This window comes from Lepisosteus oculatus, chromosome 15, assembly GCF_040954835.1.
Source record: "Lepisosteus oculatus isolate fLepOcu1 chromosome 15, fLepOcu1.hap2, whole genome shotgun sequence".
NCBI lineage: Eukaryota > Metazoa > Chordata > Actinopteri > Semionotiformes > Lepisosteidae > Lepisosteus > Lepisosteus oculatus.
The window spans coordinates 27,627,259-27,642,619 of record NC_090710.1 but is presented as its reverse complement, the minus strand read 5'-3'; the positions used below and the strand labels follow the sequence as shown (position 1 = coordinate 27,642,619).

Here is a 15,361-nt window from a genome sequence, read left to right as displayed (position 1 = left end):
GAAATAAACATGGATGTAGTTGTCACCCACTGATTTCCGAAAATGTACATCCTGTCACCCTAGGTTACATACAGTTTGCTGAAAAGCCTTCCATGGTTCCCATCTTAAAATGTTCTTTAAAATTAAAGTCATGGAAAGTTTACGTAACGAGCAGCTGGTGCATGAAGTCCCTCCCACGGAAGTGTGGTGTCAGCATTATGAGGGCTCCAATGGGGATCTGTGTTACACTCAAGTCTTACTTGGCTTCTGTGTGTGTGGTGCTAACCTCTGCCTATTCTCTCATGCTTCTTCAATGACAACTGAGTAACCCACAGTGCAGTCATGTCAGGGCTGCAGCCAAGTGATTTTTATTTTTATCAGTGTCATTGTATTTAATGATTGGATAGAACAATGTAGGGTAATGGAATGTACACTATTTTTAAATTCCTTAAAAGGTAATAGTATAACTTATGTACTGTATATATTTTTAAGTATATGCTACATTTGGTATTCTAATAATAAGGTTTTGATTTTTCATTATTTTTTTGTTCCTCTAAACTGGGGAAGTTCCCTTTCTTCTATCCATGGACTGCTAGCTGCTGTTACATTCTCCTCTTGCTCATAACCCTCCCTGTGATCAGCACACACCCCTGTTAACTATTACTACAAACCCTGGTGAGCCTGCAGGTTTTTTTTGTCCCTCCTTCCTTACTGGCTGCCACAGCTAGATTAACTAAGGGAAGATGCTGCACTAACATGAATGATAATTCTCAACATGGATTCACACAGTGACTAAGAAAGGGCCACTTCCAACTTCTGTTAAGCTCAGGTTTTGTAAAGGCTTGCTGAACAGAAAACCTTACATGAGGCAGAGCATAGGTGTATTGTTATGAAATTGTAAATATATTCAAAACATTTTTGTGAGCCTTTTCTTTCTTCACGTATTTCAAATTTCTAAGTGTGCCATACAGGTATACATAATAATTTGACCATCTCATCATTAGCACTGCAAAGCTTCATTCTGCTCTCCTCTGCATGGATCCAAGAAGGTACAAAGGCAATGTTATCACATTTTATCCTAAGCTTGGCATATTCCTTAAGCTAAGCAAGGCCAGTTCTACTTGACACTGGGATAGGAGACCTAAAGTGGCTGCTTAAATATTTGTAAGTTGCTGAATTGTATACCAGTAGGTGGCTGTCTTCCTTTCGGCCCAGAACATCCAAACTGCTGCCACAGTGTGATCAAGTCACTGTCCTACAGATGAGAGAAACCAAGGACCCGACTCTCTAAATTCATGGCACTTTCTGAAAGTGTAGGGGTTTGAATGTAAGTTTCCTGGCTTGCACAAGCTGCCCTTCCTCTAGATTCCTCTTCATTGAAGTGGTGAGGCAATTTCTCACTTCTATGCCTGAGAACATGTGTAGTGGGGGATGTTGTTGCATAATACCACACATCACCCGGATAGGTGTATGCTTTTTGCTGCACTTCAAAGGTGAATTGGGTGTGTGACTTTTGTGTAAAGCACTTTTGGGATTCATTGGGAACAAAAGGTGCTCTTTAAATGCAAGTAATTTAATTACTCCAGGCTTTCATAAGCCAGCCTTCAGAAAATAAATTTAATTCAATTAAATTGGTGAAGCAATTTCTTCTCTACCTGATGTGTGGAGCAATGCCTGTAGGAACATAAGACCATACAGGGTCAAAGAAGACCAGATCACAGAATTTGGAAGCTTACAATATAGCACAACAACCACAAAAAGAATGAGGCCAGCCCACCAGTCAGATTCATTTTTGCTGCAATGAAAAGCTCAGATTATCAAGTATGTGACATTAGAAATTCTTTATATATATATATCATTATTGTTTTGGCAGCAATGAGTGTATTAGATCTCAGAAGCTATGTCCTGAAATAAAGCCCAGAAAGCTCCTCCACCCAGAGTCACCTTGAAAACAGGCCATAACAACTGAGGTCAGCCTTAGTCATAGATGTGCTGGCGTCAGACAGCCTTTTAATAACCGATTCCATAACGTATGTTCTGCCACCTGATTAGTTCTCCTTTTGCACTGTTTGTAACCATTTTAGAAATGTACAAAAATGCTTTACTTTTTAATGAGAATGTAACCGTTAAAGATTGCTTACCAAAGTAAAAATGAAAGTTTTCTTACTTCACTTTGGTCAACATTTGAGAACTGTAGAAATGAAGAAACAAAGGCAACACTAGGCTCCTGAAGTGAAAAGAGTATTTTGCATTCTGAAAAAGTCATTAGCAACTGTATTCTAGTTGACACATTGCTACTCCAGAACAATGAAATTAAGAAATAATTTACTTTATTGAATACATTTTTGTGTATAGCTGAAACAGATTGTTTCACCTCTTGAATCAACTCTTTTTGGTCTGAAACTTGTTTAAACTTAGAGTGTTTATTTTAGGTAGCCACTGCCACTTCAGTTATTAAATTATGGTATAAAAGGTGGATTTCTAAAGAAACTCAAAACAAAATATGTTTCTATTAATCCTCTCACAAACCTGCTTTAACTGATGCTTCACTCTGGAGATATTAGTGACACTTAAAAGGCCTGTAGCAGGTAATCAACAATAAGTACACAGAAGTTTAAACAAAATTCAGAACTTGCTAAAAAAAAGTAAAGCACAGGAGTCACCCTAAACAATATACAGTTTGTGCTTACAACAATGCTTAGTTTGTTAAAAATGTATTGGGTTAGAAGGATACACAATAAAACTAAAACCTCATACAACCGTAAACAAAAATGTAAACTCTTGTCTATTGGCAATGAAAATGCAGTAGTATATGCTGAGCTTCTTACAGAAAAGTTACTCTATGATAAGTCTGCACTACACCATCCATCAGGAAGCTGTGTGATCTGGTAGGGTCTCGGGATTACACACTATTCCAGAAGCTTTGGATGAAAGGCAGGACTGAGAACAAATTGCACAATTTCACATATATGCCTGCAATTTTCAACATCACTAAACAGTATTGAAGAAAACATGCAAGTCTGAAGTCATGAATGAAAAGGCAATTCAGATTTTTCCAAATTAAAACCTTTTCGTTCCATTCCTTGATTCAGACCTTACAGCTACCAGCAATGTGGGCTGTGATTAACGTCTTCATTTATAATGTCAAATACATATTTTGCACAGTAGTTCTTCCCATGACTGAAAACTAACACTGTTAATGTCAGTGGTAATATCGGGGTGAACTTAACATTGGAAAACAAACACGGTTCAGGATTTTGTCCAAGACCACATTTCAGCTTGCAAATACAAACTGTCCAGGCTTTCAAGATGCGATATGCACAACATGAATGAGCCTAGTGCGCTCCGTACTGTTTCTAGAAATAAACTTTTAAATAAATTAATTTTGAATTTTAAGAAACCCTGCTATGGGGACCTCCCAAAAAGACTGAACCAGTAAAGGAGCTCACACGCTCTAATCGCAGGTTAGAGCCCAGACTTTTGTGTGCAGGATCCCCAAGAAATGGAGAACAGCTGGCGGAGCGATTCCAAGGACACAGTGGGACTAGCTGGCCAGGCTTCACAATGGCCCCTGCAGCCTCCTGGCCTTTCGCTGGTTTGAAGTGCAGTGGATGAGGGGACTTCACCTGTGGTGCCTGTAAAATGATAAAAGTTAAATGGCTCAAAACGGGCAGGTCAGAGGAGTCTGCCTACACTTCCGTAATCACTCCCGTGTGAGGCTGTGGGTTTTTTTAACAGAACCCATGTGCGAGGTACACAATGGGCGATTTAAAAAATCTGGTGGGTAGAAACAAATTGGCGATTCTAAAATAAAAACAGCCATAAATAGCTAGTATGGTAGTAGTTATGGCAAATGTGGTACACTAAGGTTTTGTTTTAATATAGTACTGTACAAAACAAAATTCTTCCAGTGTCACAGAAATAAAACAGCCTTTTAACATTACAAAAACATATAGGCATTAGTCATGAATCCCAATACCAACTTACTTCAACAGTTGGGTACATGTATTCTTTTCATAATGTTCTGCCTTTCTAAGAAAAGCTCTTTTCGTCGTTCCAGTCTCCTGCAGCGCCGCAAGACCTTGGCCACGATCACATCTTCTTTACCCTTTAGGTCATGAGACTGATCTTTCCTCTCCTTTGATGCTTTCTGTTCTCGTGCCTGACGTTTCAGTGATCCTAACTTCTCCTGTAAAGAAAGAAAACAAAATAGAGGAAATTCTTATAAGGTCTATCTCTATACCATTTGCTCCCAGGCATCATTTATGGAATGCTACCAAAACTAAATTAATATTTTAAACCACCCAGAAACAAAGTAGCAGTGTATTCTGCAACACTGGCCAATCAAGCACTTGACATGACCATCTTACAATATCAAGTCATTTTTAAAGACTTCTCAAATTCTTATAAATTTTAGATTTTTCTTATCAGAGCAAAGATGAAGAAAACCACACAAAACAAACGCAGATTTAACTTAACTAACAAACCTGTGATTCTGATAGTTTGGACTGTAGATCTGACAATTCTTTCTCCATATTAATCACATTTTCCTGGAACAAGAACATATTGAAATACGATTTTAGTTGTAAAGACATTCTTACTCAGGTGTTGTTTAAAAATTACTACAGAACACTTTTATATTTGCCAATCATGTTTTACATAAAACAAAATACAACTGACCAACCTCATCTACAATCCTGAGACTGATGTTCTTTTCATACCACACAGAAAAACAGTAGTTATTTCTCCCCTAGTTTTTGTTATATTTAACAATGCCTCTATATGATCTTTCTGACAGTAAAAGTGAAGAGTTGTAGCTGCTGTTTGTACAAGGAGATTATGTTTCAATAAGTAATGCACAGTTCCAAAATACACTTCAGGTCTTCCATTACCAGATACCTATAACAAAAGTCAACATACTGTTTAAAACAGATCAGAAATCTCAAAAGGCACCAGGTTCTAAATGTAAAAGAAAAGCACATTAAAGACAAGGAACCAAAATTGATTGGCTCAGCGCAAATTACACTTCTACCTGTTCCAGAAGGATTCCTCTTTTCAGACGTTCTATTTCTTCAAGATGATGTTTTTCCATGTTTCTAAATGCAAAGACAAACATATTCAAAGCAGTCACAGGAGTTTGTCTTCAGAATGAGTACAATACACAAGTACACATTACATTTAATTAAATATCTTTTCATTGTAACCTAAGCAACACAATGCAATTTTCTCCTTCTTTATAAGCATGTTAAGATTTGAAATGGCACTTATTTCAAGACAGCTTTCACATTATCGATGTCATAATTTGATATCATTTCATTCTACCGTTTTTGCAGTTTGTAGTAGACCAAAATATAAACAACTCATCTCGACATCCATATCCACCTCCACAGCCTATGAAATCATGAAAGCCCTACAGGGCATATTTCATATGACAACACTATTTTCAGCAAAAAGGGAATTTTCTACATATTCAAGTCCTCTACAGTACCTGAGGCCTTGCTCTTTTTGTGTGACTTCAGCTGTTTGTTGTTGGATGTCTGTCACTTTTTTCTTCAGAGCTTGTAGCTTCTGTTTTTCCTGCTGACAAACACGTCTGACACTGGCAATGCTGACCCGACCAAGAACTGAATCTGAGGGTATAGACTCCACTGTGGCAGGGTCCAGCGTACGACAGAGGAAAGCTCTTCCAAGATGTACTATTTGGTCAAAGGAGGTATCCTGGAAATTCAAATTAAGATACTGTCTCAGTGTGGAATGTGGAGTTATGCATGTGTGGCAGAAAGCAACATTATGATATGTCAAAGACAAAATGGTGCTGGGAAATTTCTTGGTGGATGATTTACACAATACAGCTGATAATTTCATAAACCAGTTTTTAGAAAACAATCAAACAGCACTTGAGATATGCTCTGCAGGATCATGAATTTATTTACATATAAAATCTATGGTTTTATGCTAATCCTTACAAAACTATTTACCAAGATCCTCTTCATGGAATTGACCAACTTGTTCAGAATTCTGTGCTAAATGGTGGGGTTCAGCAATGGCACGCTTGTTAGAAAATAATGCTAGAAACCTGATGTAGAGCACCACACAATATGATGCAGAATTCTGACGAAGTTCCCAGATTTTAAATAACATACACTGGTATGTCTGTGGAAAGGGCTGTGGCACTGTCTTGATGGTATTTCTGCTATCGAACAGCAGTTCCCAACTCTTGAACTGCTATGCAAGAAGAAATGAGTTTGAATTGCACAGACACATTCCAAATGTTTACTGAGATCAGACATTTATATTACATTTCCACCTATACCAGAATGTAAAAACAACCCAACAACCTGAAAACTACACTTTTGAAAAGGCTGGGAGCTGGGAACATACTTCTTTTTGTCACACTGAACTTTATTTTACTGTACATACATCCATGAACAGTGGGTGGACGAGAGAATTTGCTGGGGAAGTTCCAGTGACATACATCTGAAAGAATGATCTGGGGAGTGGAACGCTTTTGTTTACAGTAAAAAAAAATAAAAGAATAATATGAACATAACGCCTGAGGTAAAAATACCAGACAGAATACATGGGCGAACTGGAGATCGTGTTTTGTATTATATTGGCTGGTGAGTTGAGGAGACCATTTCTGCTATAAAAGCAAAACTAATAATTTTGGTCAAATACGTACATAGATTTATACAATCTAAATTTAATTTAATGAAATGAAACTAGCTGCCCACACGGCTTTTTTAAAGTGCTCTTTGAAGTGAATAAGGTGCAGGATTTTGCACATGAAGCTGCCCTAAAGTACACTTTGGTTTCTACTCTTTCCAAAGTCTCTCACAACAACTCTTTAAAACAAAAATCAAAGCCTCCTTGAGCACTAGCTGCACTTTTATTCGACCCCTGACTATTGCTGTGAAAATGCTTCTCCCTATAAGGGTATGGTTTATGCCAGTTACAAAGGGTGTTTTTGAAGTAAAGGCGGCCTCTAGTGTCTGTCTCAGAAACTGTGCATATAGACTACATACCTTTAATATTGCCCACCCATCAGAATGTCTATATCTTGTGGTAAATTCTACCTTTTAAATAGTTATTTATAAGCTTCCTTTGTAGGACATGTGTTAATCCCTTATGTTCAATTTGCCAAGATTATTCCTTTATTTTACATTCTCAGCACTTTTGCATCATTGCCATACAAAGATATAGTCAATAAACATTGATATAAATGGTGTTTAAGGTCATTAAAATCTATAAAAAGTGAAGTAGACCTTTTCGAAGCGAAAAGGACTATTGCGATCAGTGTTATATTTCAAAACATTAAATGAGTCTTTTGCATGTGCTCACTGCTGCCAAAGTTTGCAGAAAGTCCTATCTCTAGCAGTAACTTAAGAAAACATACAGACGAGCGGGAATATAAAAGATTGTCCAGGAAGAACATGATCAAATTATCCATCATGAGGACACAAAGCATGTTAACGGCAGCTCCTTTCCCTTTTGACTTGATCAAGATAAGATCAAGTCGATCATCCTCTGAAAAAACTAAACAAAAAGGCCCAGCAGATCCTCCAAGGTACCCTTAAATTATCTATGTTCTCAAGAGGGTGTTCCAGGATGCAGTACACTCAGCCAATAGTGTGAGCAATTTTAACTAGGAAATACAAGAGTCCCCCCACAACACATTACAATATTTCTGTTTTTTTAGCCATAAATACAGATATATTTCTAACAGTAAAAGTAATGTTCAGCATGTAACAAAAAAAAAAACAAAGGGAAGTATGCATGGCATGTCATCAGCTAAGAGCCCCAGTATTTTTCAAAGATCATTTCATGCATATGATTGCAGCAAGGAAATGAACCAATAGATGGTATTTAACCTCAAAATTAAGGGTAGCAATTGCTTAGATATGGGCTCTTACATAGTACAATCCAGTACATCACAGAACTATATCCTGTTTTTATTATATATTTATATATATTTTATTATATATATATTTATTTATACGCTTCTTAAAAGGAAGTTATTACTAGTGAACAGTTGTCAAGGTATTTCTTTGTCTCATTCTATACAATACAGTGTGTATCAATGAAGGGCTGCCTGTCATAAAAGGTTTATTAAATTGATGTGCTTATTTTGTGCTGGTGAAAGTGTTCATGTTAAAATGCAATGGAAAGAGTTTGACAAGGAATTGAAGACAAGCAAAACACTGGGAAAATATTAGACAAAAAAGCTAGTGATATATTTTCTAGGTCATGTGACAATTCTCATTTTATGTGCTGTTATTGCAAGAAGGATATTTTCATGAGAAACCGTGTATTTTCATAAAAAACAAATGCCAATGTCCGTTTGTACAAACCCCTATTTGTGATTGGCATTATATGACATACAGTCCCTTACCATTTTAAGTAATCATTCAATTTTGAAATATTACCATTTCTAAACATTGTGCCTGTATTTTCTCCTTTTTTGCCAATAATAGATCTTTATGTAGTTGCTCGCCTTTAAGCTGCTTTTGTAATTGGCTCAATTCCTCCTGAAACAAAAAAGTAAAACAACATTAAGATAATGGTTTTTTTTAACATCGGTTTTGAAAAATTTGAAAATTGATCTGGAGAAAAGCAAGGTATTGCATGCATGTAGCTACTACCTTCATTTTAAATATATGATAGGAAGCACAGATCTTGAAAGAGCCACATATGAAAAGGACTTAATTGTTTATATGGAGTTGCTAATGTCCTTTTGAAAATGCAAGACATAACAGGAAACTGAAATGATAGAGTAAATAATAAACACTTATAATAAAAGTTACTATTCTTTTTTTGCTTCTAGTAGGTAGCTACATCAAAATGCATAGCCTGCAAAGGAACATGTAAAGGTTTATTACATGCTGAAAAGAGAAGAAAAGAAACAACGTACAACTTCTTCTGAAGGCTCTACAACCAAAATGTTGTTGTTTTTCTTCTCTTTTCAGTATGGAATAAACCTTTACTTATTATTTTGAGCATTGTGAAATAAACTCATTAACACAAAGGGAAAACAATGATGTATATTAAGCACTGCACTCAGGAAGAATTCCTTTACACTGGCAGGTGTGGGTGTCTAGATTTAGCTACCCTGGCATGCTGTTGAACTTAAATGTCACGGATCATTCAAGAAATATCACAACGAAGTTCTTAGACCCGTAAGGCAAGACAAAAACACTAGATCGCCTGCTTTTGTCTGTAACCTTTCCAATGTTCTACAAAATACAATGATCTACTATTCTACTGCTGCAACAAATAATTTCTGATTCTGTTTTCCTTTCCAACTATTTCATGTCATTGAAGAAGCAAATAAAAACATACACACATCAAATCTTGGAAGATGCATGACATAAATTCCGTGTACAGGTGTTCACAAAGGTAGAAAATAACAAATAACATGCAAAAACTGAAGACAATTTTACTCCATTTTAAAGGAATTCAGTATATAAGAAAACGAGTTGTTCTGAAGATAAAGGTGAGCTCCATACAAACAAATCATCTGGACCAGACAGTATTCGCCCACTAGAATCAAAGCAAGTTATTCAAAAACTACTCACTAAGATGATGACTCTTGGGGGGGGGGGGGGGGTGTGTGTGGCTGATCAGAAGATCACAAAAGCGATGAAACACAGCCAGGGTTTTAGAGACAAATCAGTTTTATTTCAATAATTTCTAAAGTTGTGGGAAAATCCTAAGAACTTCAGAAGAGATAAATTAAAGGTAATGTGCAGATAAAGAATTAAATATCGGAGACAAAGGGTACAGACAAGGGGAGGCACCTCGGACTGGAGTAAGGTCACTATTGGGATATCACAGGAAAGATTTCCAGGACCGTACCTATTCCATCTACATCAATGCATCTAGACTCTAGATGGAAGCAAGTGGAAACAATTTGCAGATAATGTAACAGTAGCACAGGCAGTGAAGGAAGACTTAGAAAATTCAGTTCAATATGAGTTTAACAACATTAACTGCAAGAGACTGTATATGTAGCAAGCAAGCCAATAGGCTGTACTGAACTAGAAAAAACAACATGCAAGCAATGTATGAGAAAGACCTAAGAGTTTATGCCGAGTTGTCAACTAGGTTCAAGTAAAATGGTTAACATACTGTCTATCATTAAGAATGTAGACTTCTAATCAAGCTGATTGTGTTAGAATTATAAAATGTGTTAGCTAGATCTCACTTGGAATACTATGTTCAGTTTTGGTCAGCACAAGGGATGAGATATATTGCTGCATTAGAGGCAATACAAAGAAGGGTAACCCAATTTATCCAGAATGAAAATTTTAATCTTGGTGAGCCTAGTGTGACAATCTTTTCAGAACAGGGACCAAGAAGATTTCATAATACCAAAAGGCATTAACTAAGCAGGTTGGTGGTCTACTTTAAGATCAGCAGCGACAAAGTCCTAGTCAGAAGACTTCAAGACAGAAAAAGAAACATCTTTACATGAACAAGAAATAAATGATTAAAACAACATTAAAGGACAGCTTCTAATTTGCTTATTTTTAACTATAACACTATGTTGAGCTGACAGCTTCTGTAGCTTTATTGCAAAGTACAACAGGATGCTTTGCATGAAACACGCTGTGTAAGAGCAAGATGTTTTGTATTACTGACCTTCTTAAATGTATTATCTTTATAAATGTCATGCCATTATAGGAGGTGCAAGAATGCTCACCTTCAATTGTTGAATCAGTTTTATGTTCTTTATGTGTTGGACGAATTCCAGGTCTCCTTCAGTCCACTGATATCCTTGCATTCCTTTCACTAGCTTCTCTGGGTCCATTTCACTGAGGTTTGCTCCAAAGGAAACAAATCACAACCCACTTAGAAGAATATTTCTAAGTAGCCTGCAACTGTTTGCCAGGTTTTCTCTCTCTCTGTGTTTCAACAAACCAGTACTACTGGAGGCTAAGGATGTCCCATATTTCCCCAGACATCACTGGGACAACAGTCCATGACAGCACAGCACCCAATACGATTCAACATGAAACCTGATAAGTTCATTGTTCCTGTATATGATCAAACATGTTTTACATACAATATTGATGACTGTCAGTACAGTAGGCATTCTTATTAAAGTCATGACAACTGGATAGTTCAAATCTTTCTAGCAGTCAATACAGAAAGAGGAATGTCTCTAGAAAATACATTCATTCAAAGCAGTGGATGGTAAAAGCATAACAAACTGCTTACCTCATAGCAAGAACAATTTTTAAAAACAACTAGCAAACAAAAAGTGGCCATCATAGGCCTATGACAAACCACTAGCATGTTAGCATTCTGTGGTTCATCTTGGATTAAGATACAAACTATGTTCTATATAATACTAAACAACAAAACATGCATATTCATGATTGTACATTTAGTACACTGTAAGGAACACAGGTTACCAATTATTTTACCACAAGTCCTTCAGCTCACCAAACACGCTTGGACCTCCAAGAATAGGACCATTTCCAGTATTTTCATCCTTAAGCCTTTTAATGGTTTTAATACATCACAAAGTAAAGTCGGTAGACAGTCACAGAATTTCATACAGAAAGTCAGTGTCAGTGCTCAAACTTGCAATAATAGTCATTTCTTAGTAGATATATCTCTTTCAAGGTACAAGTGCTTCATTACTCAAGACTTGACAAAAGGAAACCCCCCCCCCCCAATTATAAACCAGAAGGCCACTCCTATTGGGGAGGAACAAGCTACACATAAGTGGCTACTTTCTTGTTACCTGTAAGTGTAATAATAAGGCTTTCAGAAAGGTAAGAAAATGTAACAATTTTAATCATACTGACTCAAATTCCAAAGAGTTAATACCTCATGCTTATAAACCATCTAGTGTTAGTTAAAATGAATAAAAATGACCTTTAATACCATCATGCTTGTTAGGAGCTCCCTCATTTAGTATCACTGCAGACATAGTTACCTGTAAATGACTTGGTGCTTCTTCTCTGCAGAGCCTTTTCCCTTGTTTCATCATGCACTTCTAGATCCTTAGAGTCTGAAGGACACGTGTTGGGGTTGATGGCACCCTGAGCAGAGCACTCTGGCTTTCTGTTAGTTATGGCACCTGAATGTCTCAAATTCTTGAAGGAGGAAAAAAAAAAAAAGATAAAAGGTCAGTTCTTTAAAAAGTAAAATTGCCAACATTTAGAATATATATATAAACATTTTGATGTGGAGCTCATTTATTGGCTATTTGAGACATAACATAGCTCCATGAGAAAGAGCTGGGTGTTAAGTTGTCAGCTCACGACAGGGCATTGCGTCTGCTGTACTGCGATTTACCTTTTGCCTCCCTCCAGGAGACCTCCAATCCTGAGCACAAGACCCTCCAACATCCTGATTCTGGCTACTTGATTTTGTTCTGCGCTGTTGCTTCGGACTTCTAAGCTTTTCAGGAGACAAGACGGGTGTCTGCAAGACCCGCCTCTTATTCGCAGAAGGAGGAGTTCTAGGTAGCTGCTTCCCTGTCGGAATGGAGTTGAGAGCTTTCCTCGCTGGGCTGGAGGTTACACTACTGGCAACAGTGTCCTTAACTGCACCTCGGCTTGGTGTGGCTCTGCTGCATGAAACATCACCCAGCCGGGCCCGCGGTGAGCATTCTGCCCTTTGATTAATCATGGCTTCTGAATATGTGACACTCTAGAGAGGGGGGGAAAAAAAACAACAAAAACAAATTAATACAGAAGTCCGCGAGAGTGATATCCTTAAGAGCTCGGCTCCTGAAGTTTAAAGTAACGCACGCACTTTTCATTAACAAGCGCACTTGTCAGGTATGTGTCGTAGTCGTGCCACAGGCAAGAGAAAGCTGAGAACAAGATTCTGTCTACTGTGTAATAGGGGATTGTTTCGAAATTCAACTTCAAAACGTTCCCAAATATAAATATATTTTTACATCGCTTCAGCAAAATAATAATTGAAAAGGACCCATAATAAGGCTCTTTGAATGTGAATTATAATGTTGGCAAAGCAATAAGTATTAGCTAGACATGATCTCCACTGTGTTGTGACTTACCTGATCATGACCATTCCTCACTCCGGGGGACTTCCATTCAGGAGCAAAAGAACCTCCAACTGCCTGTTTTCCACATCTTGTTTTTGAGCTATGTAGCTGTTTAGCATTCCTTTGCTCTTTAGGAGACACAGCTAACGTCTGGGAACTTTGCCCTTTATTTGCAGAAGGAGGTGGTGTCCTGGAAAGCTGCCTTCCCATGGGAATTAAGTTCCGAGTTTTCCCTACGGGGCTCCCAGAAATGCTTGGGGTGGTGTTCTCACATGAAACCTGGTGACGCCTGTCTTTGAGTTTTCTTCTGTCCTTCACCCACTCTCGTCTGCTGAACTCGAAAGGGTTTGCGTCCATGGTGCTTTGGCTGCAGTCTTGTAGCATCTTCACACAGTCCAAGAATGCATGTTTTTAAATACATGAAAACTGGTGGTAGAGAAAGCATGCAAGATTCATTTGTCTGGGAAGGAACAACATTCCATTAAAGAAGATTAAGGTCAATTAATTACCAGCCACACTAAGCTACTTTGGACTTGTATTAACAGTAATTATACTATAAACTTAATAATAACAAAAACTGTGATTAGTCTAATAATGTCAATGCTCATGTAGAAACCCACTAAGGCTTTGTAGCATTCTCTGGCCTGTGGTCCAGAAAACCTGGGCTTGATTAAGTGAGTTAAGAGTTTGAAACATGCATGAACGGTTTCAAATATATAGTGAAATGTAGCACTTCTATAGGTATGGATGTGTGTGACATACAAGGCAATTTTCTCATATACTTTATCTCACTTGGGAATAAAATATTTTGCATTCATTGTCATCTAGAGACAAAAAAAAATACAATCGACAGAAGCAGAAAGTAAACATTTTAAGAACACGAAGCCTAAAACAAAGTTGATGCTGTTCGACGCATTTATCTCGTTTGGTTCTGAGTTGCTGATTGATGTGGGGGATCTAACCCAGCTATATCTTGAAAGTAGTCAGAGGTCGGCTTCAGTGGCTTAGCTGAAAAAGGAGACCTCGTCAGCCTTTTCTGTTGATAAGCAAATGAGAATGCTCTGCCAAAATATTTATTGTTAACTATTGAGCTAAACATAGCTAGAAAACTTGTTTCAACACCGGAGCAGTGACCTTCTTTGACTGTGAGCTCCATCCTGAAGAATGGATCTGCGTTTCAACTCTAAAGACTGAAACCGTAATTCCCCCTAGGACAGACACTTCAGCGCTCACTTCAACATGACATGTAAGGTACTGACCTGCTCACTCTTTATAAAACGTTAACTTTCTAAAGCTGTATAATAAAATCCTTGGTACATACGTAGCTAAGCGACAGTTTTAAATTCTGACCGTTGCAGTTACGTGAATGTTTGGTTTATGAACTTATGAACCTGTCCGAACGTACAATGGAGAGATTGGAAAACTCACTTTACAGGACCCAGAGACACACAACGCAACAGTACAAAAACACACAATTTCCCCGAGTACGACACCCATCCACTGACGTCCAGAAAATATCCCATATTTTGCACGTACACAGATTAGAGTTAATGTTAAAGGCTAGGTCTCGTGTTTGGGTTACGCGTTTAGTCAGCTGGTTGTCTGTATGCTGTACTCCCTGTGTGGAGACGCCTTTTCTATTCAACTGTTGTATAAAAAAATAAAATACACCGATTAGATCCCACTTACCTTTACATACTATCAGCTAACGTTTTAAAGCGTTGTGCCTTTCCTGTATTAAACGGTCCACCATAAGCTGCTACATGGAAAAATATTACATGATCTCTTCATTGCCCGTACACGGGAATCCATTTTCCAACAGAGTAACAGTAACACAAACATACCAACTTCCGGCGAGCACAAATTTGAATCCTCCCTCCAAAAAGATTCTGAATAACAACTTCCGCCAGGCTCCGCGCGAAGAGTTATGGGACAGGCTGAACAGACGGCGTGTAGCGGATGCTCTGTGATCACTAACCTCTGATTGAGCGGTTTTCAGCAGTAAAGTTACGGAAAAATAAACACCGGAATCAGTGGTGTGGTGCAGACAAACTGCCCTTTCATATTTATTTAAAAAATGTATTACCAATACGAATATTTGTGAATAGAAGAGGATTTTTTTTCCTCCCTGAAATTGCTCAACTAACTGCTTAAACCCTGCCTTTGTTGACATTCGCAAAGTGGGGGAGAATTTGGTTTAATTCTTCAGGCACATGTTCCTGTGACAATAAGGATAGCATTAATCACCACATTGCAGCTTGATCGTCACATCTCAGAGGCTAAACAGAATTGGGCTCTGGGTAGTGCCGGGTTGGGAGACCACGTTTGTGCTGCAAGGTGGTGTGGGAACCATTA

At 37.8% G+C, this 15,361-nt stretch overlaps 1 protein-coding gene across 2 annotated transcripts; it reads right to left on the bottom strand.

Moving 5' to 3' along the window:
- Positions 1-2,292: 2,292 nt before the first annotated feature.
- On the bottom strand, positions 2,293-14,868 carry LOC107079479 (uncharacterized). Of its 2 annotated transcripts, none has more exons than XM_015364038.2 (11): positions 14,696-14,868; positions 13,019-13,466; positions 12,289-12,645; positions 11,927-12,086; positions 10,682-10,803; positions 8,406-8,507; positions 5,468-5,697; positions 5,012-5,075; positions 4,467-4,529; positions 3,967-4,168; positions 2,293-3,614 (listed from the first exon to the last, which is right to left on the bottom strand). In XM_015364038.2, the coding sequence occupies exons 2-10, from the start codon at positions 13,388-13,390 to the stop codon at positions 3,968-3,970; spliced, it is 1,671 nt and encodes a 556-aa protein (XP_015219524.2). In that variant the 5' UTR covers positions 13,391-13,466; positions 14,696-14,868; the 3' UTR covers positions 2,293-3,614; position 3,967. The 2 variants fall into 2 exon arrangements, with proteins under 2 accessions (XP_015219524.2, XP_015219523.2); XM_015364037.2 differs by having other exon boundaries at positions 13,019-13,432.
- Between the last annotated feature and the right edge of the window lie 493 nt (positions 14,869-15,361).